The sequence below is a fragment of the Aquarana catesbeiana genome, unplaced genomic scaffold (genome assembly GCF_042186555.1).
Source record: "Aquarana catesbeiana isolate 2022-GZ unplaced genomic scaffold, ASM4218655v1 unanchor225, whole genome shotgun sequence".
Lineage (NCBI taxonomy): Eukaryota > Metazoa > Chordata > Amphibia > Anura > Ranidae > Aquarana > Aquarana catesbeiana.
This window is the reverse complement of record NW_027362652.1, coordinates 1924241-1948479: the sequence shown is the minus strand read 5'-3', so window position 1 is coordinate 1948479 and position 24239 is coordinate 1924241. Positions and strand designations below refer to the sequence as shown.

Genomic DNA, 24239 nt, shown 5'->3' with positions numbered 1-24239 from the left:
CCTGGTCCTAGTTACGCCCGTCCCTTTGAGTGGAGAGAACTTACCCTTGAGGAATTCAACATTTTTTTAGGGCTAACTTTTACCATGGGACTCACAAAAAAAATTAATTGTACTCCTAATGGTCTACCAACCCCATCCACCACATGCCAATCTTCTCATTCATTATGCCAAGATCAAGATACATTATGATTATGCAGTTCCTCCACTATAATGACAACACCCAGTGCCCTCCCTGAAATGACCCAGCTTTTGCCAAAATATTTAAAATTCGGCCTCTCCTAAATTATTTCTCTGAATAATTTCCCCAGTTATATACCCCCGACCAGAATATCTCCATGGATGAGTCCCTTGTAAAATTCATTACACTTGATTTGTACATCCATAAGAGATATTATACATAGTAAATCGCTAAAAATACACATACATCAGCTGAATTTGGAAAATCCACAATACACATGCATGGATAGCAGCAGTATATGACCATGATATGACCAACTTCAAATACCCAGCAGAATGGGCATGCATGTGGCATCGATGGTGCCCTACGCGTTTTGCGAGTCTCCTCTCGCTCATCAGGGGCTGATGCAAAATTTATGTGTCTAAAACAAAAGATATTAAAAATAGTGAGGGTGTGTAAATGACTAAATACGTCGGGGTAAACACGATGGTTGGCACGAAAGGTCTTTAACAAAACGACCTCGTACTTACCACTTGACTGGATTGGGTCACCAAAACACCGGGTCTCAAGATGGCGGCAGTAAGCAATGCCGGTTCGGGGGCACCCTCTGCACTTCCGGCATTGGGCGCTGCGACGTGTACAGGGGAGGTTTACTTGACCTCCTGCTGCCCTCACCTGTCCTTACGGGCGGGTGGGGCCACCTGCACGTCGGCGTCATGTTCTCCACGCTCAGTGCCTGATGTCTTCTGACCTTGCGTCTCTGGGCTGTGTGGAACATCCCGGATGGGTGAGCGGCTGTTGTCACGCCCATCCGGCTTCCCTGGTTGGCGTTTTCAGCATCAGCCTATCACCATCCGTACATGACGCTGGGGGCGTGGCTTCCGTGGCCGCTTTGGGTATATCTGGAGGCTCGGCGCGGCTGCAGTTTGCATTTATGGTCGGTTGGTCTGCTGTTATGGTCATGGGTCTGTGAGAGCACTATTTATGCCTGGGACTTTACATCTACTCAGGTAGTATCCTTTTTTGAATTTGTTTTTTCCTACCCATTTAAACCTGTTGTGTAGGTGATATCCTCTCACCACACATAAGATTATTTTAATATTTTTTGTTGGTTCACACATTTACCCATACATACTTTAGATCCATCTTACATTATATATTTATCTATGTGTGAACTTCCCTCCAGCCCTTGCCCCTAATCATCTGTCATCATAACGGTCCATTTATTTTCTACCATTTCATATCAGGAACTTATGTTAACTTTGTATATATACATACTCCCATTTTTTTTCCTTTTATATAATACAATCCTTTTTGGTTATTCTTAACGCTAAACATACCTCTGCCTTCTCCGGAGCTGACCCTGGCATGTTATATGACCACACTTCTGCCTAACACTAAACTGTACCTACCTCTGCCTGCTCTGGAACTGACCCTGGACTGTTTGACCACGTTTTTTGCCTGCCTCTTGGACTGATCTTTTACCCTGCTATGCTAGTTGGAACACATGGGTCTCAGATATGTGAGGGGCTCCATAATTGTTTTTCTGAATTTTTTAGCTTTCTTAATCCCAGGTCAGGGTCTGGAGACTTGGAGACTTTAAAGAGATTGGGTGGGAGAAGCCCCTACCCCTATCCCCATTATTTCCTGGCCTTCTACTTGTACCATGTTTCTGCTTACTACCAGGACCAATATTTTGGCACTGCTGAAAATATCTCTACCTGCACTAAGTCTGGATTGTATATGAACAGTATCCCTGCCTGTACTGACTATGGACGATATTCCTGCCTGCTGCCTGGACAATTCCATTCACTGTCACTGACCATGTCTCTGCCTGCTGCTTGGATCAGGGCTCTCCTTCTGTGGACAACTGCACTACTAAAACCATAGGTAATCTTTTATTTACCCTTTGCTCAGCAGAATGTATTTTAGGGTGTAATTCTTGGTATGTACATGCTATGTGTTAGAAATATGAAGGGCCTTCAAAAATATGATAGGTTGTAAGGAAATTAGATGCGTAATTTATGTCCCTAGAACACCTGATGGTGCTCCTTGGATATTGGGCCTCTGTATGTGGCCAGGCTGTGTAAAAGTCTCACACATGTGGTATCGCCATACTCAGGAGGAGTAGCAGAATGCATTTTGGGGTATTATTTTTGCTATGTACATGCTATGTGTTGGAAATATCTTATAAATGGACAACTTTGTATAAAAAAAAATGCATTTTCATTTTTTTGCCACATTTTACAAAAACTTCTAAAAAAAATTAACCATTCAAAAGATTTAGAATTAGAATTTATGCTCCTAGAATGCCTAAAGGTGCTACTTCAATGTTGGGCCTCTGTATTTTCCCAGGCTGTGTAAAAGTCTCACACATGTGGTATCGCCATACTCAGGAGGAGTAGCAGAATGTATTTTGGGGTGTCATTTGTGGAATGCACATGCCATGTGAGAGAAATACCCTGTTATGGCAATTTTGTGTGAAAAAAAATCTTCATTTTGCAAAGAATTGTGGGAAAAAATGACAACTTCAAAAAACTAACCATGCCTCTTACTAAATACCTTGGAATTTCTACTTTCTATACTTGCTATTAAAATACACTGCGATCACTGCTTCCGATGACAGGGAGCAGTAGATCTCTGTCATGTCACTAGGCAAAACAGGGAAATGTCTTGTTTACATAGGCATCTCCCCGTTCTGCCGCTCCGTGACACAATCGCGGGACACTGGCGGACATCGGGACTGCAGGTGCGGTCAACAATGCCGCGTCTTAAAGGGGACGTACAGGTACGCCTATTTGCGCAGCCGTGCCATTGTGCCAACGTATATCGTTGTGCACTAGTCAGCAAATGGTTAATCCCTGTTTGTAATCTGCCATGCAACTGGACCTCTAGTTGTCTATGGGTAATCAGATGCCTAACCTGGCTCTATCTTATGCTGTTTGCCGAGCCCTGACCTAAAGCTATCTAGAACATCCCAGACCAGAAGTAAACTAAGTTAACGGAAGCTTCATATAAACTCTACTTTAAAAAAAAGTTCACCTAATATTATTCTGCAAGGTGACCAGTATATACATACAGTAGCAGAGACCTGGTTATCTGGCACTGTGCATTTGAGATAATAACAATAAGACAGAGATACTTCTGTCACCAAACTTCAGATACGCACATAAGCTGCAATAGTAAAATTATTAGAACATAGGAACACTTAACTAATAGTCCCTGCTTCTAGTCTGCATAAAATACAGCAGCAGCAGCTCTTGCATGAAGGATCGTGTGGTCCAATGCTGTTCCTTCTTCCAGGAAATTCCCCTTTATAAGATATCCTATTCTTCCAATCTGGGGTTTCTGATCCCACTAGCAGGGACAGAAAGTACCTGTCTATAACTAATTATCCCTTTGATATTTACCAAGCAATGGCTATTTACAATTACAGACATTAGAGGGAAACACCTCCCTACTCGTGTGTCAATTCCCACTGGGGGCAGCTCACCTTTTAACCCCTTACATCCCCATCCTAATATTGTACAACCAATATAGTACAAATCATTCTTCATCTACAGAGAACCTACAAAAATTACATGACCACATCACTGAGGATGGAGAAGTACCAGAGTCCCATGACTGAGAGGATACTAAACCTCACTCTGGAGATCATCTACCTGCTGACCGGAGAGGTGAGAATTCTGGGAGGTCACATGACATCACTCATGACATTTGTAATAATAAAATACAGACCTGACCAGAGAGGTGAGGAGGATTCTTGGAATAAGACATGGTATTACTTTTTTTGCTTAAATACAGAGTTTTCCTCCTGCAAAGTCTGGAGATCATATAACCATCACAGTGCCTCCTCCTCACTCCCTGACACCTGAGATAAACAGCAATAAAAAGATTCTAGAAGTCACCAAGAAGATTATGGAGCTGCTGACAGGAGAGGTGAGCGGTGCTGGGAATTCTGGGACATTATCCAGTAACAGACAAGGATGTTTCTGGATGGTGACTGTATTATTGTGTGTGTCAGGTTCCTATAAGGTGTCAGGATGTCACTGTCTATTTCTCCATGGAGGAGTGGGAGTATTTAGAAGGACACAGGGATCTCTACAAGGAGGTCATGATGGACATTCAGCTTCCCCTCACATCACTGGGTAAGAGAAGACTTTATTGTAAAGGAGAGAGCAGTACTTAGGGTTCACCTAGAACCCCCATCATCTGATAAACACATAGAAACAATGTATTCAGTCAGTGTGTGTGTTTCCTACAGATGGATCCAGTAATGGGAACCCACCAGAGAGATGTCCCCGTCCTCTGTATTCCTGGGATTCCAAACAGGAAGGTCACACCATCCCTCACCATCATCAGGTAGATGAGGAACAATCACTGATAGTATTATTAGGATCTGTACATTATCTGCATTGTTACAATTTCTGTCATTTTTATTATATATTCAGAGTGCTTCTAAAGTTGATATTAAAGAAGAGATAAAAGAGGAGGATGATGAGGATGGGGTGATGGGGGAGTCAGAGTTTCTAAAAAAACACAACGATCTGTACCAGGACACCATGGTGGAGTCATCCAGCTTCAGAAACCCACCAGAGGGATGTCCCCGTTCTCTGTATTCCACACAGGAAGGTCACACCATCCCTCACCATGATCAGGTAGATGATTGACAATTATTGGTAGTTGTGATTTATACACAGTATGTTTGTTACAATGAATATTTTGTATATACTCAGAGTAGAAACCTCGGGGATTATAATATTGTTGTTAAAGAAGAGTATGAAGAGGAGGATGAGGAGTATGGAGTGATGAAGGAGCTTTCTGAAGGACACAAGGATCTCTACAATGACATTATGATGAAGTCATCTGATACTAGAAACGCACCAGAGAGCTGTCCCCATTCTCTGTATTCCCGGGATTCCACACAGGAAGGTCACACCATCCCTCACCATCATCAGGTAGGTGGAGTTGAGGGTCTGGAACATAAAGTGATTGAACATTGTGACATGTGCAGACAATGTGTGAACTCTACAAGATGATATTTTCTATGTGATCTCACATCATAAATACTTCTATTTATCTTCTGCCATTCTGTTGGTTTAGGGTGAAGATCTGATGAACATGAAAGTTGAGGGTGAAGTGGAAGAGACGTATGTGAGAGATGGTCAGCTATATACGGAGGACGCTGGAATGAAAAAGACATTCAACAAGGAGGACAATGCTACAGAGATCAGCACAGGTGAGCAATAATATATTCTTCTGTTATCTCTACTCTGTACACTGATTGGTCCAGAGTAGGGCGGGAGATGAGTGATATCAGCCAATAATAGGTTGATAATAGTCACTGATACCCGTGCAAGCAGGTGCTTACTGTTGCTGCGGCTAAATTAGATAGGTATTATAGGGTGCCCAGGTGGGAAGGGGTTAACTCAGGTTCTGCCTCTTACTGGACTATGCCATCAACCCTGTGCTGCTCATAAAGACTGGGGGGAAGGCTCTGCTCGGAGAGAGTCTGCCGTGGCCAAATGGGAAGAAGATCGAGAGATGTGCCATGAAGATGTAACCACGAGAAACCTGCGTAGCACCCTCTAAGGGAATCCACCTGACTAAGACTCTTCCAGAACCATGGACGATTACCTGGGAAGGTATGCTCTGGGCAGCCTGAGACTAGTTTGTAAGGTTGGCAATGTTGTTGCACCTTGGACTGTAATGTTGAAGTATATCCAGTAGAGTTGTTAACTTCTCAAACGCCTGGTCTGAAGTTACTACAAAGAGGTGCATGGTGGTACATGGCATATAGCAAAGAACAGGGCCTGGAATGCACGCACGGGTTGAAGTGGAGAACATGCCGTTGCTAAGTGCAACAAGTGAAAGGAAATGATATGGCAGCCAGACGGCAGAAGGACAGTACCGGCAAGGGTGATGGGTCCTCTGCATAGTGAAAGGAGGGGTACACTGTTTCCCACCCTAATGGTCGGTGCTCCAGCTACCTGGACCGAATCTGCATGGCAGAAGAAACCTTAGGGACCTAGCTGTGGGTGCAGAAAAGTTTATTTAGTCAAGACATGCACACAGGAGGCAATATGAGAGTACTGCCACTCCAGTCAAGTGACCGGCAAGATCCAAAATGACTCATTTGAGCCCGGCTCGCTACGGTAATAACTGGAAACTGTGGCCACACACCTCAGGGAGATGCCAATCAATATCTGTACTGCATTTCATCATGACAGACAATAAGACAGCACTGTGGGCATGAATCGTTGATGCGTTTCATACAATGCTATGAATAAGAACGCTGTTGTGTGAAACGCGTCAACAATGTATGTCCACAGTGCTGTGTTATAGTCTGTCATGATGGAATGAAGTACCACTATTGATGCGGCCACTTCTTTGTGCATACAGGAGGTTAGCGCTGTTATGTGGTGGAACCTGTACTCCATCACTAGGAGCGAGGTGATGGGAGGGCTGGACTGGTGGAATGGGACGCAAGCTCAGCAGTGTTCCTTTCAAAATGTCACATTCCTAGAGACAGGTATGTGGTATCCCTGGGAATTACAGACCAGTTAGCCTAACATCAATAGTATGTAAACTCTTGGAGGGGATGATAAGGGACTTAAACTCTTGGAGTTCAGAGGGTGGTGATAAATGGGGAGTACTCAGAATGGTCAGGGGTGGGTAGTGGGGTTCCCCAGGGTTCTGTGCTGGGACCAATCCTATTTAATTTGTTTATAAACGACCTGGAGCATGGGATAAACAGTTCAATCTCTGTATTTGCAGACGATACTAAGCTAAGCAGGGCAATAACTTCTCCGCAGGATGTGGAAACCTTGCAAAAAGACCTGAACAAATTAATGAATGGGGTCGGCGACTACATGGCAAATGAGGTTCAATGTAGAAAAATGTAAAATAATGCATTTGGGTGGCAAAAATATGAATGCAATCTATACACTGGGGGGAGAACCTCTGGGGGAATCTAGGATGGAAAAGGACCTGGGGGTCCTAGTAGATGATAGGCTCAGCAATGGCATGCAATGCCAAGCTGCTGCTAACAAAGCAAACATAATATTGGCATGCATTAAAAAGGGAATCAACTCCAGAGATAAAACGATAATTCTCCCACTCTACAAGACTCTGGTCCGGCCGCACCTGGAGTATGCTGTCCAGTTCTGGGCACCAGTCCTCAGGAAGGATGTACTGGAAATGGAGCGAGTACAAAGAAGGGCAACACAGCTAATAAAGGGTCTGGAGGATCTTAGTTATGAGGAAAGGTTATGAGCACTGAACTTATTCTCTCTGGAGAAGAGACGCTTGAGAGACCCCACAATAGGGATAAAACTTTTTCACAGAAGAGAGTTTAACAAGACTCATGGCCACTCATTAAAATGAGAAGAAAAGAGTTTTAACCTTAAACTATGTAGAGGGTTCTTTACTGTAAGAGCGGCAAGGATGTGGAATTCCCTTCCACAGGCGGTGGTCTCAGCGGGGAGCATTGATAGCTTCAAGAAACTATTAGATAAGCACCTGAATGACTGCAACATACAGGGATATATAATGTAATACTGACACATAATCACACACATAGGTTGGACTTGATGGACTTGTGTCTTTTTTCAACCTCACCTACTATATGTATCATAGGACAAAGTGGTTCGCAGAAATGAGCCTCAAGTTATGGTACAGCTTCACCAGGTGTACAGCTCACTTCTATCCAGGGTGGTGCCTTAATGTTGAATTCCCCTGAACGCGGCCTCACCTGTTCTGGGCATTAATTAGTGCATACACCAGAGAGAGAGAAGGCTCCAAATTGCACCGATTTGGAAAAGATTCCTGCATTATTTTTGGCGATTCCATGTGCGACTTGCATTGATATCGGTGAGTGAAGTCACACAGATGTCGGCAAGCTGCGCATATAATCGCACTGATTGGTGGCTTTGAAGTAGCATGATTTCAAAGCCACATTCGGTGTTAACCGAGGCTAAAGGCCCTTTGACTGAAAGTGGGAAGCATCTCAACTATTTGGAACATCTGCTCACTCAAGTCTACCTGATCTAGATGGAAACTTGATTTAAGTGAGTGAATCCTCTCGTATATAACGATCATGTTTTTTCCAGGATACACCATCAAAAATCCCTCAAAGGATCGTCTCGCTTTATCTCCAAGTTGTAAAATGGAAGATGAGAACATCACAAGAGATTGTGCAGGAGAAAAGACAATGAGCTCAGCTATGTCTGGTGGACTTCACAGTGTGGATGGACTATTAAATCACTCTGACTCTGAGCAACCTTGTATTGTGAGGGATGGTGTTGGAATTCAGGGGGAGGAGAAAATTTCCTATCCTGAATGTGGGGAAAGTTTTAGCTCTGAATTAAGTCTTACTGTACATCAGAGATCTCACACTGGTGAGAAGCTTCATTCCTGTTCTGAATGCGGGAAATGTTTCCTTAAATCAGAATTTGTAATACATTGCAGATCTCACGTGAGCAAGAAGCCAGTTTCCTGCCTTGAGTGTGGCAAATGTTTTACAAAGAAATCAGACCTTGTTAGACATCTGAGATCTCACACAGGAGAGAAGCCATATTCCTGCCCTCAGTGCGCAAAATGTTTTTCATGGAAATCAGACCTTGTTAGACATCAGAGATTGCACACAGGGGAGAAGCTAAATTCCTGCCCTGAGTGTGGGAAAGCTTTTATAAAGAAATCAGATGTTGTAAAACATCTGAGATCGCACACAGGGGAGAAGCCGTATTCTTGCCCTGAGTGTGCAAAATGTTTTTCATGGAAATCAGACCTTGTTAGACATCAGAGATCTCACATGGGAGAGAAACAAAATTCTTGCTCTGAATGTGGGAAAAGTTTTTCAAAGAAATCAGTCCTTGTTAAACATCAGGTACTACATACAGTTGAAAAGCCGTATTCCTGCACAGAATGTGGAAAATATTTTTCACATAAGACAAGCCTTGTTAGACACCAGAGATTGCACACGGGGCAGAAGCCATATTCCTGCCCTGAATGTGGGAAATGTTTTACATGGAAATCACAATTTGTTAGCCATCAGAGATCTCACACAAGGGAGAAGCCATATTCTTGCCCTGAGTGTGGAAAATGTTTTTCAGATAAATCACACCTTATTAGACATAAGAGAACTCACACAGGGGAGAAGCCTTATTCTTGCTCTGAGTGTGGAAAATGTTTTTCAGCTAGATCAGACCTTGTTAGACATCTGAGATCTCACACGGGGGAGAAACAAAATTCTTGCCCCGAATGTGGAAAATGTTTTTCAGAGAAATCACACCTTGTTAGACATCAGAGATCTCACCTAGGGGAGAAGCCATATTCTTGCCCTGAGTGCGGAAAATGTTTTTCAGTTAAACCACACCTGGTTAGACATCAGCGATCTCACACAGGGGAGAAGCCGTATTCTTGCCCTGAGTGCAGAAAATGTTTTTCAGTTAAATCACACCTTATTAGACATCAGAGATGTCACACAGGGGAGAAGCCATATTCTTGCCCTGAGTGCAAGAAATGTTATTCACGGAAATCAGACCTTGTTATACATCAGAGATCTCACACAGGGGAGAAGCCGTATTCTTGCACTGAGTGCAGGAAATGTTTTTCACGGAAATCACACCTTGTTATACATCAGAGATTCCACACAGGTGAGAAGCCGTATTCTTGCCCTGAGTGTGGGAAATGTTTTGCACGGAAATCAGTCCTTAATATACATCATAGATCTCACATGTTAATCTGAACCCTACTGAAGTCAATGGGAGCAGGAGGTTTAAAATCAATTCAGACCATTTTTAAGTCTAATAGGCAAGAGATTGTTCAAAGGGCTTGGGGAGCTGGGCGCTGCCCTAGGGGATAGCGAGACGTTTACCAGGAAACTACAGACCAGTCAGCCTAACATCAATAGTATGTAAGGTATTTGATGTAATGGTAAGGAACTCTATACAGAAATTTGTCTGTGAATAAGGTTTCATGAGTGACAACCAGTATGGATTTATGAAAGACCGCTCTTGTCAGACCAAGCTGTTATCATTCTAGGAATGTGTAAGTGAGAAACTGGATGGTAGAAGTCCAGTGGGCATAGTTTATCTAGATTTTGTAAGATTTTGTAAATAAGCAGCAAATTGGGACTTTAAATGCACCTTATGGAGCGAGGCCTACTTTAGCCGTGTGGGATCATCACCTGGGTGGCTGTTTCATTGTCCTATATCTGGGAGCTGCGTCGCATTCTGGGCACCCTCCCCCTTCCCCTCCTCTCTGCTTTCGGTAGGATGTGGGTTAATTGGGTGGGCTTGTCCCATTACGCTTCGGTGCCACACCCCCATGCCCCACGCATGATGCTCTTTTTGCACTGGCACGTGTGTTGTGGGATCTCGGCTGACCTATGAGGGGGTGAACACGGGTGGGTGGTTCTGCCGCTCAGGTCTGCGCACCCCTCCAGTTATGTCATGCCCACGTGACGCTGGTATAGGGCCCCCTGGGTAGCTCAAGCACATATGAAATCTTCTTTTGGTGTTAGTCCGTCTGTATGGCAGCACCTTTCTCACACACCTTGTATCTGATATTGGTATTTGGTTTTCCCTGTTGTGTCAATGGGTCATTTTCCTTTATCCATATGTCTAGTATTTTTTGGGGTTGGGCGCCATTCCTTTTCTCTTTCCCCTTACGTATTATTTTATTAATTTTCCCTGTCTACACTTTATTATACTGGCTTATTTATATTTCTCGAATTATTTAGATGCACCCGCCCCTGAGGAAGTGCTTTTTAGCCAAGAAACATGTCGGGCATATCTGGATGCATCTTATGTCTTATATAGACGGTCTATTTGATTTTAGCTCAGTTGAATGTATTATTATTATACCACTCTGTTCAAAAGTCACATAAATATGGAGGACGATATTTTATACCACGTGGTGTAGTGTACTCTTTTATGCTATGATCTATTTCTAGGACAATGATCTTTAACCACTTCAGCCCCGGAAGAATTTACCCCCTTCCTGACCAGTGCGTTTTTTGCGATTCGGCACTACGTCGCTTTAACTGACAATTGCGCGGTCGTGCGACGTGGCTCCCAAACAAAATTGACGTCCTTTTTTCCCACAAATAGAGCTTTCTTTTGGTGGTATTTGATCAACTCTGCAGTTTTAATTTTTTGTGCTTTAAACAAAAAAAAGCGCCAATTTTGAAAAAAACGCATTATTTTTTACTTTTTGCTATAATAAATATCCCCAACAAAATATTTAAAAAAACATTTTTTTTCCTCAGTTTAGGCCGATACGTATTCTTCTACATATTTTTGGTAAAAAAAAAAAAATCGCAATAAGCGTTTATTGATTGGTTTGTGCAAAAGTTATAGCGTCTACAAAATAGGGGATAGTTTTATGGCATGTTTATTGATATATTTTTTTTTACTAGTAATGGTGGCGATCTGCGATTGTTATCGTGACTGCGACATTATCGCGGACACATCGGACATTTTTGACACACTTTTGGGACCATTGTCATTTATACAGCTATAAAAATGCACTGATTACTGTAAAAATGTCACTGGCAGTGAAGGGGTTAACACTAGGGGGTGATCAAGGGGTTAACTGTGTTCCCTGCTACGTGTTTTTAACTGTGGGGGGAGGGGACTGACTAGAGGAAGTGACGGATCGTAGCTAATAGGAACACACGATCTGTCATGCCTCTCAGAACAGAACAGGGAAGTGTGTGTTTACACACACTCGTCCATGTTCTGTGTCTCCTGCTCATGATCGCTCGTGGCCGGCGGTCATCGCGACCGTCTGCCACAAGCATCGGCACCCCCGCAGTGCAGTGGCGCCTCCGACGGCATGCGCCTTCTATCCTGATCCCATGAACCGTCGTATAGCTACGACGGTTCGCAAGATCGTGCCGACCTGCCGCAGTAAAATGACGGCAGCTGGTTGTCAAGCGGTTAATAAAGCAAAAAAATCTTTATTTCTTCTTTATGTGACCACAGGGGTTCTCATCATTTGTAGTTTGCATCAAGGGGACAGGATAGAGCGCTGCAGACTCCATACACACATCCTCATGGAAGTGTTCAGGGTTTTGGAGCTCACAACAATATTTGAGATACAATAAGTTCCTGCATTGGTGTCAATGGGATAATATAAGATCCATCGTTGGTGCCAATGGGATAAATAAAAGTCCCATTGTTGGTGTAATGAAATAAGACCTACTATTAGTGTCAGTGAGATAATATAAAATCCATAATTGGTGTCAGTGAGATAATATAAGCCCCATTGTTGGTGTCGGTGACATAAAATTAGCCCCATTGTTTTTGTTAGCGGGATAAAAAAAAAAATCAGTTGTTGGTGTCATTGGGATAAAAAAAGTACCATTGTTGGTGTCAGTGAGATAAAATATGGACTCAATATAGGAGTCAGTGGGGTAGAAGAAGTTTCATCACTGGTGTCAGTGGGATAAAATAAATCCCATCATTGGTATGAGATAAAATAAGTCTCATTGTTGGTTTCCGTGAAATAGGAAAGGAGATCACTCCCAGTCTGGTTTAACCTCTTGCCAACCGTATAACATAGATACAGTGGAGACGGAAAGTATTCAGACACCCTTAAATTTTTCACTCTTTTGTTATATTGCAGCTGTTTGCTAAAATCATTTAAGTTCATTTTTTTCCTCATTAATGTACACACAGCACCCCATATTGACAGAAAAACACAGAATTGTTGACATTTTTGCAGATTTATTAAAAAAGAAAAACTGAAATATCACATGGTCCTAAGTATTCAGACCCTTTGCTCAGTATTTAGTAGAAGCCCCTTTTGATGTAATACAGCCATGAGTCTTTTTGGGAAAGATGCAACAAGTTTTTCACACCTGGATTTGGGGATCCTCTGCCATTCCTCCTTGCAGATCCTCTCCAGTTCTGTCAGGTTGGATGGTAAACGTTGGTGGACAGCCATTTTTAGGTCTCTCCAGAGATGCTCAATTGGGTTTAAGTCAAGGCTTTGGCTGGGCCATTCAAGAACAGTCACAGAGTTGTTGTGAAGCCACTCCTTCGTTATTTTAGCTGTGTGCTTAGGGTCATTGTCTTGTTGGAAGGTAAACCTTCGGCCCAGTCTGAGGTCCTGAGCACTCTGGAGAAGGTTTTCGTCCAGGATATCCCTGTACTTGGCCGCATTCATCTTTCCCTCGATTGCAACCAGTCGTCCTGTCCCTGCAGCTGAAAAACACCCCCACAGCATGATGCTGCCACCACCATGCTTCACTGTTGGGACTGTATTGGACAGGTGATGAGCAGTGCCTGGTTTTTTCCACAAATACCGCTTATAATTAAGGCCAAAAAGTTCTATCTTGGTCTCATCAGACCAGAGAATCTTATTTCTCACCATCTTGGAGTCCTTCAGGTGTTTTTTTTAGCAAACTCCATGCAGGCTTTCATGTGTCTTGCACTGAGGAGAGGCTTCCGTCGGGCCACTCTGCCATAAAGCCCCGACTGGTGGAGGTCTGCAGTGATGGTTGACTTTCTACAACTTTCTCCCATCTCCTGACTGCATCTCTGGAGCTCAGCCACAGTGATCTTTGGGTTCTTCTTTACCTCTCTCACCAAGGCTCTTCTCCCCTGATAGCTCAGTTTGGCCGGACGGCCAGCTCTAGGAAGGGTTCTGGTTGTCCCAAACATCTTCCATTTAAGGATTATGGAGGCCACTGTGCTCTTAGGAACCTTAAGTGCAGCAGAAATGTTTTTGTAACCTTGGCCAGATCTGTGCCTTGCCACAATTCTGTCTCTGAGCTCTTCAGGCAGTTCCTTTGACCTCATGATTCTCATTCGCTCTGACATGCACTGTGAGCTGTAAGGTCTTATATAGACAAGTATGTGGCTTTCCTAATCAAGTCCAATCAGTATAATCAAACACAGCTGGACTCAAATGAAGGTGTAGAACCATCTCAAGGATGATCAGAAGAAATGGACAGCACCCGAGTTAAATATATGAGTGTCACAGCAAAGGGTCTGAATACTTAGGACCGTGTGATATTTCAGTTTTTCTTTTTTTTAATAAATCTGCAAAAATGTCAACAATTCTGTGTTTTTCTGTCAATATGAGGTGCTGTGTGTACATTAATGAGGAAAAAAATGAACTTAAATGATTTTAGCAAATGGTTGCAATATAACAAGGAGTGAAAAATGTAAGGGGGTCTGAATACTTTCCGTCCCCACTGTATATGGCGGCAAGGTGGCCCTGCTGTGCCAGAACATGTACCTAGTATGTGATCTGGCACTCTTGGGTAGGGGGCGCAAGTACACGCCGTGGGCGACCCGGCTCTACTGTGATTTTACACAGCAGATGTTGATCAGTGGGTGCCAACCAATAGCTTACCGCCGGGAGCCTCCGATCATCCGGAACACGCACAGGACAGGGCTCTGCCTATGTAAACCAGACAGAGCCCGGTCCTGTCAGCAGGGAAGTAATGGATTTACCATCCCCCGCAAAGCAGGAAGTGAAATCGATTACTTCCCCTAGTAAAAGCAGCACACTGTGTACACCAGAACACTGACTGGGAACACATTTAACCCTTTGATCACCCTAGATGTTTAACCCCTTCCCAGCCAGTATCATTAGTACAGTGACAGTGCATACTTTTAGCACTGTTCATTGTATTCGTGTCACTGGTTCTCAAAAAGTGTCAGCATCCGATTGTCCGCCGCAATATCGCAGTCATGCTATAAGTCGCTGATCGCTGCCATTACTAGTAAGAAAAAAAATATCCCATAGTTTGTAGACGCTATAACTTTTTTGCAAAGCAATCAATATTCGCTGATTGGGATTTTTTTTACCAAAAAATATGTAGCAGAATACATATTGGCCTAAATTTATTAAGTTTCGCCTTGGCTATTGCAACTCCCTTCTCATTGGCCTGCCTCTCCATAGGCTCCTCCCCTCTTCAGTCTACCATGAATGCTGCTGCCAAACTTATCCACCTTACCAACCGCTCAGTGTCTGCCAACCCTCTCCTCCAATCCCTACACTGGCTCCCAATCACCCAGCGAATTAAATTCAAAATACTAACCACAACATACAAAGCCATTCACAACTCTGCCCCGAACTACATCACCAATCTTGTCTCCAAATATCACCCAAATCGTCCTCTCCGCTCTTCTCAAGACCTCCTACTCTCAAGCTCTCTTATCTCCTCCTCCCATGCTCGTCTCCAGGATTTCTCCAGAGCCTCTCCCATCCTCTGGAACTTGCTACCTCCACTGGTCCGGCTATCCCCTACTCTTGCTACCTTCAAGCCATCCCTGAAAACTCATCTCTGCAGGAAAGCCTATCACGTCTCCAACTAATCTTCTACCACTTCGATCAGCTCATTCCCCACAGTTACGACCCTTTCTACCACCTGCCCCACCCTATTAGATTGTAAGCTCTTCTGAGCAGGGCCCTCTTAATCCTCTTGTAGTTTATTGTATTATAACTGTATTGTCTCCTTATTATATTGTAAAGCGCTGCGTAAACTGTTGGCACTATATACATCCTGTATAATAATAATAATAATTTTTCCATTTTTTTTATTGGATATGTTTTATAGCAGAAATTAAAAAAGATTGTTTTTTTTTTTTTTTTCAAGATTGTCTTTTTTTTTTTTGTTTTTTGTTTATAGCACAAAAAATAAGCAAAATCTAGTGGGGCGTACACACGGTCGGACTTTTCGTCTACAAAAGTCCAACGAACGCCGACGGACTAAAGCTGGCTGGTAATCCGATCGTGTGTGGGCTTCTCCGGACTTTCAGCAGACTTTTTCAGTCTCAAATCCGACGGACTTTAGATTTGAAACATGCTTCAAATCTTTACGTCGTAACTACGACGGACCCCGAAATCCGCTCGTCTGTGTGCTAGTCCGACGGACAAAAACCCACGCTAGGGCAGCTATTGGCTACTGGCTATGAACTTCCTTATTTTAGTCCGGTGTACGTCATCACTAGGGATGAGCCGAACACCCCCCTGTTCGGTTCGCACCAGAACATGCGAACAGGAAAAAAGTTTGTTCGAACATGCGAACACCGTTAAAGTCTATGGGACACGAACATGAATAATCAAAAGTGCTAATTTTCAAGGCTTATATGCAAGTTATTGTCATAAAAAGTGTTTGGGGACCTGGGTCCTGCCCCAGGGGACATGGATCAATGCAAAAAAAAGTTTTAAAAACGGCCGTTTTTTCAGGAGCAGTGATTTTAATAATGCTTAAAGTCAAACAATAAAAGTGTAATATCCCTTTAAATTTCGTACCTGGGGGGTGTCTATAGTGTGCCTGTAAAGGGGCGCATGTTTCCTGTGTTTAGAACAGTCTGACAGCAAAATGACATTTTGAAGGAAAAAACTCATTTAAAACTACCCGTGGCTATTGCATTGCCGACAATACACATAGAAGTTCATTGATAAAAACGGCATGGGAATTCCCCAAAGGGGAACTCCGAACCAAAATTAAAAAAAAAAAATGACATGGGGGTCCCCCTAAATTCCATACCAGGCCCTTCAGGTCTGGTATGGATATTAAGGGGAACCCCGGCCAAAATTTAAAAAAAAAAATGACGTGGGGTTCCCCCTAAATTCCATACCAGACCCTTCAGGTCTGGTATGGATTTTAAGGGGAACCCCGCGCCAAAAAAAAAAAAAAAACGGCGTGGGGTCCCCCCAAAAATCCATACCAGACCCTTATCCGAGCACGCAACCTGGCAGGCCGCAGGAAAAGAGGGGGGGACGAGAGTGCGGCCCCCCCCTCCTGAACCGTACCAGGCCACATGCCCTCAACATTGGGAGGGTGCTTTGGGGTAGCCCCCCAAAACACCTTGTCCCCATGTTGATGAGGACAAGGGCCTCATCCCCACAACCCTGGCCGGTGGTTGTGGGGGTCTGCGGGCGGGGGGCTTATCGGAATCTGGAAGCCCCCTTTAACAAGGTGACCCCCAGATCCCGGCCCCCCCCCTGTGTGAAATGGTAAGGGGGTACATAAGTACCCCTACCATTTCACGAAAAAAGTGTCAAAAATGTTAAAAATGACAAGAGACAGTTTTTGACAATTCCTTTATTTAAATGCTTCTTCTTTCTTCTATCTTGCTTCATCTTCTGGTTCTTCTGGCTCTTCTGGTTCTTCTGGTTCTTCCTCCGGTGTTCTCGTCCAGCATCTCCTCCGCGGCGTCTTCTGTCTTCTTCTCCTCGGGCCGCTCCGCACCCATGGCATGGGGGGGAGGCTCCCGCTCTTCTCTTCTTCTCTTCTTCTTTTCTTCTTTTCTTCTTTTCTTCTCTTCTTCTCTTCTTCTTCATTTTCTTCTCCGGGCCGCTCCGCAATCCATGCTGGCATGGAGGGAGGCTCCCGCTGTGTGACGGCGCTCCTCGTCTGACAGTTCTTAAATAACGGGGGGGGCGGGGCCACCCGGTGACCCCGCCCCCCTCTGACGCACGGTGACTTGACGGGACTTCCCTGTGACGTCACGGGGAATGCCACAGGGAAGTCCCGTCAAGTCACCGTGCGTCAGAGGGGGGCGGGGTCACCGGGTGGCCCCGCCCCCCCGTTATTTAAGAACTGTCAGACGAGGAGCGCCGTCACACAGCGGGAGCCTCCCTCCATGCCAGCATGGATTGCGGAGCGGCCCGGAGAAGAAAATGAAGAAGAAGAGAAGAAAAGAAGAAAAGAAGAAAAGAAGAAGAGAAGAAGAGAAGAGCGGGAGCCTCCCCCCCATGCCATGGGTGCGGAGCGGCCCGAGGAGAAGAAGACAGAAGACGCCGCGGAGGAGATGCTGGACGAGAACGCCGGAGGAAGAACCAGAAGAACCAGAAGAGCCAGAAGAACCAGAAGATGAAGCAAGATAGAAAAAAGAAGAAGCATTTAAATAAAGGAATTGTCAAAAACTGTCTCTTGTCATTTTTAACATTTTTGACACTATTTTCGTGAAATGGTAGGGGTACTTATGTACCCCCTTACCATTTCACACAGGGGGGGGCCGGGATCTGGGGGTCACCTTGTTAAAGGGGGCTTCCAGATTCCGATAAGCCCCCCGCCCGCAGACCCCCACAACCACCGGCCAGGGTTGTGGGGATGAGGCCCTTGTCCTCATCAACATGGGGACAAGGTGTTTTGGGGGGCTACCCCAAAGCACCCTCCCAATGTTGAGGGCATGTGGCCTGGTACGGTTCAGGAGGGAGGGGGGGCCGCACTCTTGTCCCCCCCTCTTTTCCTGCGGCCTGCCAGGTTGCGTGCTCGGATAAGGGTCTGGTATGGATTTTTGGGGGGACCCCACGCCGTTTTTTTTTTTTTTTTTGGCGCGGGGTTCCCCTTAAATTCCATACCAGACCTGAAGGGTCTGGTATGGAATTTAGGGGGAACCCCACGTCATTTTTTTTTTAAAATTTTGGCCGGGGTTCCCCTTAATATCCATACCAGACCTGAAGGGCCTGGTATGGAATTTAGGGGGACCCCCACGTCATTTTTTTTTTAAATTTTGGTTCGGGGTTCCCCTTTGGGGAATTCCCATGCCGTTTTTATCAATGAACTTCTATGTGTATTGTCGGCAATGCAATAGCCGCGGGTAGTTTTAAATGAGTTTTTTCCTTCAAAATGTCATTTTGCTGTCAGACTGTTCTAAACACAGGAAACATGCGCCCCTTTACAGGCACACTATAGACACCCCCCAGGTACGAAATTTAAAGGGATATTACACTTTTATTGATTGACTTTAAGTATTATTAAAATCACTGCTCCTGAAAAAACGGCCGTTTTTAAAACTTTTTTTTGCATTGATCCATGTCCCCTGGGGCAGGACCCAGGTCCCCAAACACTTTTTATGACAATAACTTGCATATTAGCCTTTAAAATTAGCACTTTTGATTTCTCCCATAGACTTTTAAAGGGTGTTCCGCGGCATTCGAATTTGCCGCGAACACCCCAAATTGTTCGCTGTTCGGTGAACTTGCGAACAGCCAATGTTCGAGTCGAACATGAGTTCGACTCGAACTCGAAGCTCATCCCTAGTCATCAAGTACGAATCCGTCGGAATTTGGTGTGGTCGTGTGTGGGCAAGTCAGTTCGTTAGAAAGTCTGCTGCAAGTCCGCCGAAAGTCCGCCGGAAGTCTGTCGGACAGGCTGTCGGACTTTTGTAGACGAAAAGTCCGACCGTGTGTACGCCCCATAGGACACATGGAAACAATAACAGGGTGTACATCATAGTAGAGATGTTTCTCAGGGCTGCAGTTCCTCTGAGCTCCACAAGGTGGTGATCTATATAGCCAGACAGAAAGTCTCTATGGAATACAGACAGGAAGTGATGTCAGGTATAAATAAGAAGTTCTGGGTGAGAGGTGAGTCGGGAGGAATTAGAGAGGGGACATTGCTGGAAGTGGCAGAAGAGGAGGTAATAAGATCTTATTTTCTATTTACACCCAGTAACCCCCCCGTCATGTCCGTCCTCTTTCTCCATAGTCACTGTGATGTCTTTTATCTCCAGCAGATGATGATACACACATATATAGTGTGGAAACCTAGATTAACCCCTTCAGGGGCAGAACATTTCCCCACTTACGGGGTCGAAACATTCTCCTCATGTTGGAGATGTGTCACCTTCTCACTGGAGATGAGATGAACATTCCTGGGTTCGGTTGGAGTGTTGTCCAGTGAACTTCAATCGTGTTCAGATGCCAACCACAAACTCTATTACTATAAATAGGAGCCAAATCTGTCAAACTAAAAATGCCCATTTTCTGGTCTAATAGGCAAGGGGCGTGTCAAAAAATAGCATGGGTGGAGGGGGTTGGGCACTGCCATGGGGAACATGTACCAATGTAAAATTCCATTTGGCCAGGAGCAGTGATTTTTTTTTTGTAAATGCTTAAAGTGAAATATTAAAAAATGTCCAATTCCTTTAAAAGAGAATTGAGGGAACGAAAAAAAAAAAAAAATTATACTCACAAAGATGGCTGCAGCATCACAATCTAATGCTGTAGTTCTCTGCCGGCTCTACACCGAGAACTGAGCGATTAAAGACCACTGATAGTTCAGCTCTGAAGTCCGCTCTGAGCAAAGGCTGTCAGTCACCTGCCTTCTGCTCTGCCCCCTCCAGTGCTCACTGGAGCGCTGGGCTGTGGAGGGGGCGAGAGTGGCTGGCTCAGACTTTCAGTGGCATGCTAAGAGGCTGAGCTAGCTGCCGGTTAGGCATCTGGGCAGATCCCACCATTATCGTCGGGGATCCCAGCAGGGCGGGGGACCAGCTCTGTGATGTCAGCCAACATCAGGATTTAGCCCTCTGTCAACTGAATCTAGGTCACAGAATTTTGGAGAGCTAAGTGCACTCCTGTATTTAAATATCATGCTTGGGGGAAGGGCTGTGTTTTGGCCTAGGCCGACAAGGCCTAGGCCGGCACTTTGCGGGGGGCAGCAAAGAGGGCCGCCCCCCCCGCATGAGAGAAAGCCCCCCCACCCGTCTTGCCGATTCCTGGCTCCGGCTGCCGCCTCCCGCACACATGCAGCCCACAGCGGCCGGCTTTCTGTAGCGGTGCCACTGTGTACGGGCGTGCTTAGTAGAGGGTGGGGGCGTGTATCTCACGCCCCCTACTCTCTGACAAGCACGCCCATACACCACGGCGCCGCTACAGAAAGCCGGCCGCCGTGGGCTGCATGTGTGCGGGAGGCGGCAGCGGGAGCCGGGAATCGACAAGACAGGTGGGGGGGCTTTCTCTCATGCGGGGGGCGGCGTGTGTCACTCGCGCCCCATAAGCAGCAGGTGACAGGTGGAGCCTTAAGCTCTGCCTACCCTCCCCTGTACTGCTTTCCTGCAGTGAATCTTCTCCTCGGCCCTGGGGCGGGATCTGGCTGTGACGTCAGAAGGAGAGAGAGGAGCACGAGGGAAACCCCCAGGACAGCAGGTACAATGATTGAATAAAGTATATCAGTGTTATGGGCACTGGCAGCATTTGATGGGCACTGGCAGAATTTGATGGGCACAGTGGCTGCATTTGATGGGCACAGTGGCTGCGTTTGGGCACAGTGGCTGCGTTTGATGGGCACAGTGGCTGCGTTTAATGGGCACAGTGGCTGCATTTGATGGGCACAGTGGCTGCAATTGATGGGCACAGTGGCTGCGTTTGATGGGCACAGTGGCTGCGTTTGAGGGCACAATGGCTATGTTTGAGGGCACAGTGGCTACGTTTGATGGCACAGTGGCTGCATGTGGGGGGAAAAGTGGCTGCAATTGATGGGCACAATGGCTGTGTTTGATAACACAGTGGCAGCATTTGATGGGCACAGTGGCTGCGTTTGATAGCACAGTGGCAGCATTTGATGGGCACAGTGAGACCCCCCCCTCGTGATAGCATTAAAACGCTAAAAATACTGTAGCTGCTGACTTTTAATATTAGGACACTTACCTGTCCAGAGATCCAGCGATGTCGACACCTCAGCCGATTTTCGGATTGGCTCTCGGGTTTTGCCACTATCATTCATGGTAAGGGAAACCGACCGGTTCCCTACTGCACATGTGCGAAGCGCGTTACACTTTCTGAATGGCCCAGTGGAGGAAGGAGGAGGGGGGGCAAACTTCAGAGGGGACAGCGCAGTCTCCCAGAAGTGGGGAAGGGTACCTGTCAGAAACAGGTACCCGTTCCCCCATGAAAGGTGCCAAATGAGCCTAAAGAGGAAGGGGTGTTGTTTACAGATGATAGGGTGGGTCTTAAACAGGAAGGGGTGTGGTCTCAGCAGGATGGGGTGGGTCGTATTTAAATTAGGGGGGTGCATGCGTTTAGTCAGGCCTAGGGCAGCACAAAACCTAAATACACCACTGCCTGGGGGTGTCCTAATCCATCTGTGATGTACAGAAAGTGCTGCAAAGTGTTTAAAATTGTTGGCAGATGACAATTCATTGACAGCTTCGTTTTTTTGAAGAAAAAAAAAACAGCACATAGACTCTCCAATTATTTTTGGGGGACCTTTATAGGGGGTCTTTATGCTGTTGGGGTTTTTTTTCTTTAACCACATGCCGACCAGCGCACGATGATGTACGTTGGCACAATGGGCAAATGGGCGTACAGGTACGTCCCCTTTAAATCACGGCATTGTGGGCGCGCGCGTACTCCGTGCCCGTGCCTGCGGACTCGATGTCCACCGGGGGCCTGCGATCATGTCACGGAGCGGCAGAACGGGGAGATGCCTATGTAAACAAGGCATTTCCCATTTGCCTAGCAACATGACAGAGATCTACTGCTCCCTGTTATGGGGAGCAGTGATCTCTGTCATGTTCTATTGAGACAATCCCCCCTACAGTTAGAATCACTCCCTAGGACCCACTTAACCCCTTGATCGCCCCCCTAGTGTTTAACCCCTTCCCTGCCAGTGACATTTACACAGTAATCAGTGCATTTTTATAGCACTGAACGCTGTATACATGGCAATGGTCCCAAAATAGTGTAAAAAGTTTCCGATGTGTCCACCATAATGTCGCAGTCACGATAAAAATCGCCTCCATTACTAATAAAAAAAAAAAATCAATAATAAAAATGCCATAAATCTATTCCCTGTTTTGTAGACCCTATAACTTTTGCGCAAACCAATCAATATATGCTCATTGCAATTTTTTTTTTTTTTTTACCAAAAATATGTAGAATACATATCGGCCTAAACTGAGAAAGAAATTCGTTTTTTATATATATTTTTCGGGGGATATTTATATTAGTATATTATTTATTAAAAAGTAAAAAATATAGCTTTTTTTTTTTCAAAATTGTCCCGCAGAGGTGATCAAATACCACCAAAAGAAATCTCTATTTGTGGGGAAAAAAGGACGTTTATTTTGTTTGGGTACAACGTCGCACGACTGCACAATTGTCAGTTAAAGAGACGCAGCGCCATATCGCAAAAAGTGCTCTGGTCAGGAAGGGGGTAAATCCTTCCGGGGCTGAAGTGGTTAACAAGCAGACACGTAAATGTAATTTTCTGGCACTTTATGCTGTATCATTTTTGTTCCTTTGTAAGTCTTGCTGTAGCACATTGTATGGCAAGAATGAATAATGAGTATGTTCCCCTCTCCTTCTAAACCATAACAAGCCACATGCCCTTAACATGGGGGGTGCCAAAGCACCTTGTCACCATGTTGATTATTATTATAACTATACAGGATGTATATAGCGACAACAGTTTACACAGCACTTTGCAATATAAAGGGGGACAGTATGATTAAAATTCAGTTCGATACAGAAGGAATAGGAGGGCAAGGGCCTCTTCCCCACAACCCTGGCTAGTGGTTGTTGGGGACTGTAGGTGGGGGCACTTTTTGGAGTCTGTAAGCCTTCATTAATGTTAAGGGGGCACCCCCAGATATCGTTCCCCCCTCATAGTACCCCTACCCATGCACAAAAAAAAAAAATTGTAACCTAGAAATAAACCCAAACACTTGACAAGTCCTTCATTTAAAAATAAAAATCCCCCAAAAAGTCGCTCATTGTAAATCCATCATCAATCGCAATGCCAATCGCCCGCCCGTTTCACTAAGCGGTCATCTTCTTGTTTTGAACTTTACCATAAAAGCTACATTCAAGCATCAATGTGGTGTCGTCTGCTCCCATTTTTTGGTGTCACTACATATGCCCCACCCACAACTCTGCTTCTCTCTATAGAAGGTGTGGCAGAGTGAGGCCCTGCCACTGAGAAAATGTAGGAGAAAGAGACACATGGGTTGCACATATGCAGAGATCGGGGATCTGGAATGTCAGTTCTGAGTGGAGAAACATGTTTTTTTTCTTTCTCCTGGTTTTGTAATTCCTGGTTCAGGGGCTGAAGCTCAGAGGCTGCCAAGTGCTTTGGATGGGAAGGTCTCCAACCAGTGTCTGGGCCTTACTAGTAGCCAGCAGTCTGAGTGTGCAGGTGTTCACAGCCTTTATAATCTAGGACCTGACAGTAGTTCAGGGTTCCACCGTCCTGAGGAGTCCCTGTGGTTGCAAGGGAGCAGGCAGAAGGGTGCATGTCGGCACAGTGTGGTCTGGGATGGAACAGACAGAGGCCCAAGCCTGAGGGTCAGAGCAGCAGGGAGCT

The 24239-nt window shown here is 45.2% G+C and overlaps 1 protein-coding gene across 1 annotated transcript in view; it reads left to right on the top strand.

The window, feature by feature from the left end:
- The window catches only part of LOC141121581 (uncharacterized), a 111907-nt gene that overhangs the window by 25356 nt on the left and 62312 nt on the right, over window positions 1–24239 (top strand). Inside the window, 6 exon segments of the mRNA XM_073611215.1 lie at window positions 4443–4540; window positions 4630–4836; window positions 4915–5136; window positions 5282–5417; window positions 8290–9920; window positions 19523–19575. Of these exon segments, the coding sequence (XP_073467316.1) occupies window positions 4443–4540; window positions 4630–4836; window positions 4915–5136; window positions 5282–5417; window positions 8290–9920; window positions 19523–19575 (2347 nt within the window).